Raw genomic sequence first — 3,257 nt, 5'->3', positions numbered from 1 at the left:
TTGTAATTATTTCATAAAAACTATTAATGAAATGATTATATCTCATATGATTCAATCAGTAGCTCACAAGAGTATTATCACAATAAAAAGGGTATTTGAGTTTAAAGAATATAAATAAGAAAGAAAATTTTATCTGAGTTTACATAAAATTAATTATTAATTTAACAAGAATTGAAATAATTGTTATAATTAGAAATTTTTTTTTAATTAACTGAACGAATTTTTTTTAAAAATTTCTTTCGGAAATAATTAAAATAAGAATGTTTTTTTTTTTAACGATAAGTTTGTTTACTTCTTGAGTGTGAACATGAAAGGCTAAATTGAAATAATAATAAAATAAAATCTATCAACAATAAAAAATAAACTTAGATTACCTAAGTTTTTGTTCAGAAAAATAAAAAAAGAAATACAACTGATCTATATTAAATTCGTTTTTGTGAAATTGATTCAATAAAATACATATATATTATTGTATTAAGAATTCTTAATCACCAGATATAAATAAAAATTAAAATAAAATGTCAACAGAATATGAAATAATCATAACTAATATGGGCTAGGTTCTTTACATCATTCCTATAAAAAAATAATAAGTATTAAAATAATATTATTTATCTATATTTTATAAATTGTGAATCAAATAATTGTCTCAAAGCGAATTTGTGTTTTGGGATTTGTTTGTTTCTATGTTAAGACTTTATTTGTACCGGCTTGTTATCATATCGGATGTGACTATTTATCATATCATTGTGTTAACTATTCACTAAACTCAAATAAAGACTAGCAATAGCGTTGAAAAAATAAATTAAAATCAATTGAGTCTAGAGAAAATAAAAATCAGTAGTATTAGTATTTTATAATAAATAAATTATTAAAAGAAAATTATCTGGCTTTAATATTAAATGCGTTTATGGGAAATTGAATTATTAATGTAACATAAATTAAAATAATAATAATGAATTCGTATTTTTATAAACTCCGTGCCGTTTTAAACGTTAAAAAAAAAAAAAATTCAGTCTGAAAGTATTTTATAAAAGCAGCTTTAATTAATATTAGTCTGTTCCTTTATTGAGACATTAGGAGTACTTACTTGGGTTCAAATTCTATGTTAAAATGGGTTAATAAACTATTATAATAATAATACCAAAAATAAATTAAAATCAAAAATATATAAGGAAATTAAAAATATATAAATAATCATTATAAAAAGAAATTTAACTGACATGAACAGTTAACGTATTTATATATCTTGGGATTAGAGAAGAATAAAAGGCAACAATATTTAGAGATATTTTATATTGATATTTTATTTTATTATTTTTATATTTATGAGAGTGAATTTGTGTTTTTATAGTAATATTTTGATATTATGGATAGTTGGAATTATATAAATAATTATTGAAAAATTAAAATATACATAAATATATAGTAAAAATAGTTTGGATGAATTAAAATGTTAGTAACTTTCTTCTCTAGGTTTCGCAATACAAAGCCAACAGCTGTTTGTGTTTACATAGTGAGCCACAGGAGGCAATGACAGTGACATAAATATAACTCAGCTGATTCTATGACCGGATTTCACGAACGACCAAATCTCAAGTGATTATTAATCGATTGTGAGTCAATAGTTAGATAATTTCAATGGGAATGATAAAGAGTAGGTAGAATTAATGAAGTAATAGATAAGAAAAAAAAATTTGGAAGAATACAAAAATTTACTTAACACAGATTATTATTTTATACTTGTGCGTGATAGTATCGATTTGTTTCGCAGACTTAGATTAGATAATTGTTATTTTTATGAATATTCATATTTATTGGATAAGAAGATGTGGACATATAATAGATATAACATATGTATTGAGAGGACTCACTCGTTGGCAGGCACAGAGCGGACCTGCGATTTGTCCTCAACATCAACCTCTTTCAACAACATCGCGATTACAGACAGGTGCAGTAGTTCGGTCACTCTCTTCTAAGCTGCAGCTCGCGACTATCGAACACGACTGCCACCCCACCTCGACTAAGCTCCCTCCCCACCTCCCCTCCCTCCAATCCCCACTACCTGTCCATTCATAATCAGCTGATCATACGCCAACACAATGACCTGCATTTCGATAAGGATCTAAGGAATTCAGATCAAAACGGGAGATTAATAAATAGTTTATAATAATAATCCAACCATATCATTTTATATATAATGAAATATCTTGTTTGAGGCAGGTTTTCTTTATTAATTATAACAAAAATGTCCATAAAAAGCAAAATTTCTTTAAAATCTTCTGAAAGATTAGTAGTTAGTTAATTTATTTTGAGAATTCTATGTCTCAGGAACTATATATTATATATCTTTGCTACAGAAAAAAAAATTATATATATGTATATATAGTTGACCGTAAAAATTGATATATAAGAAGATGGTCAGGGTTGCGGTCAAAAGTGAAACAAAAATAGTTTACAACTATTTATTTTCCAACGTTGTATTTTTCATTGTATCTTATCTTTGTATTTTTATTCCTATCATTGTATCTTATCATTGTATCATTTTGTATTTTTTTAGCCCTAATGAAGCACTGCAAAGTGGGGCAAAACGTCGGAAAATAAATAGTTGTAAACTATTTTTGTTACTCTTTTGACCGCAACCCTGGCCATCTTCTTATATATATGGTAATAATAATTCTTCTTACTTTCCCTTACTGTAATGATTTTGTGAAAGTGTTGGCCAGTGTCATATTTAGAACTTACGTGCTACCATAACATTTCAGAATTCCGGAACTCATTAAAAGTCTATTACTGGCTCAGTTAGAGACTTTATTTGTTCACAACAATGTGACATTGAAATATCCTTTATCTTCTTTTTACATTTAAAAAAAAAAAAAAAAAATTAAAATAAAGGGGTTTCAACTCTATATTAGGGTTTTTTCCCTAAATATAAATTTAAGTTCATAACAAAACCTTCGAATTCCTCTCGTATTCAACCCTTACAATCCAAAATCCTTCGTAAAATCCTCAATGCTCCTTACATTGTCACAAATAAAATCATACATAAAGACCTTAATGTTCCTTATGTAACCGATCTAGCCCGAACCAGATATCACTCCTTCTACTATAAACTCTCTAACCACTCAAACCCCCTAGTTTCTAATCTTGCATTCTCTTCCATTCCTGACAATGCTCTGAGGCGCCTGAAAAGAAGATGGCCACGAGACCAGCTAATGTCAGTAGAGTGCTACCAATGGGTAGTTTCTCTACACGCC

The 3,257-nt window shown here is 27.3% G+C and overlaps 1 protein-coding gene across 1 annotated transcript in view; it reads right to left on the bottom strand.

Annotated features, from left to right (window-relative positions):
- The window catches only part of Nt5b (5' nucleotidase B), a 162,434-nt gene extending 160,426 nt beyond the window's left edge, over positions 1 to 2,008 (bottom strand). Inside the window, exon 1 of the mRNA XM_067050901.1 lies at positions 1,875 to 2,008. Within this exon, the coding sequence (XP_066907002.1) occupies positions 1,875 to 1,936 (62 nt within the window). The 5' untranslated portion in view covers positions 1,937 to 2,008. The remainder of the gene's footprint in view (positions 1 to 1,874) is intronic.
- Between the last annotated feature and the right edge of the window lie 1,249 nt (positions 2,009 to 3,257).

This window comes from Halyomorpha halys, unplaced genomic scaffold (assembly GCF_000696795.3).
Source record: "Halyomorpha halys isolate HHAL.00 unplaced genomic scaffold, Hhal_1.1 Scaffold1083.1, whole genome shotgun sequence".
NCBI lineage: Eukaryota > Metazoa > Arthropoda > Insecta > Hemiptera > Pentatomidae > Halyomorpha > Halyomorpha halys.
The sequence above is the reverse complement of the archived record's forward strand: the minus strand, read 5'-3'. Positions and strand labels throughout refer to the sequence as shown.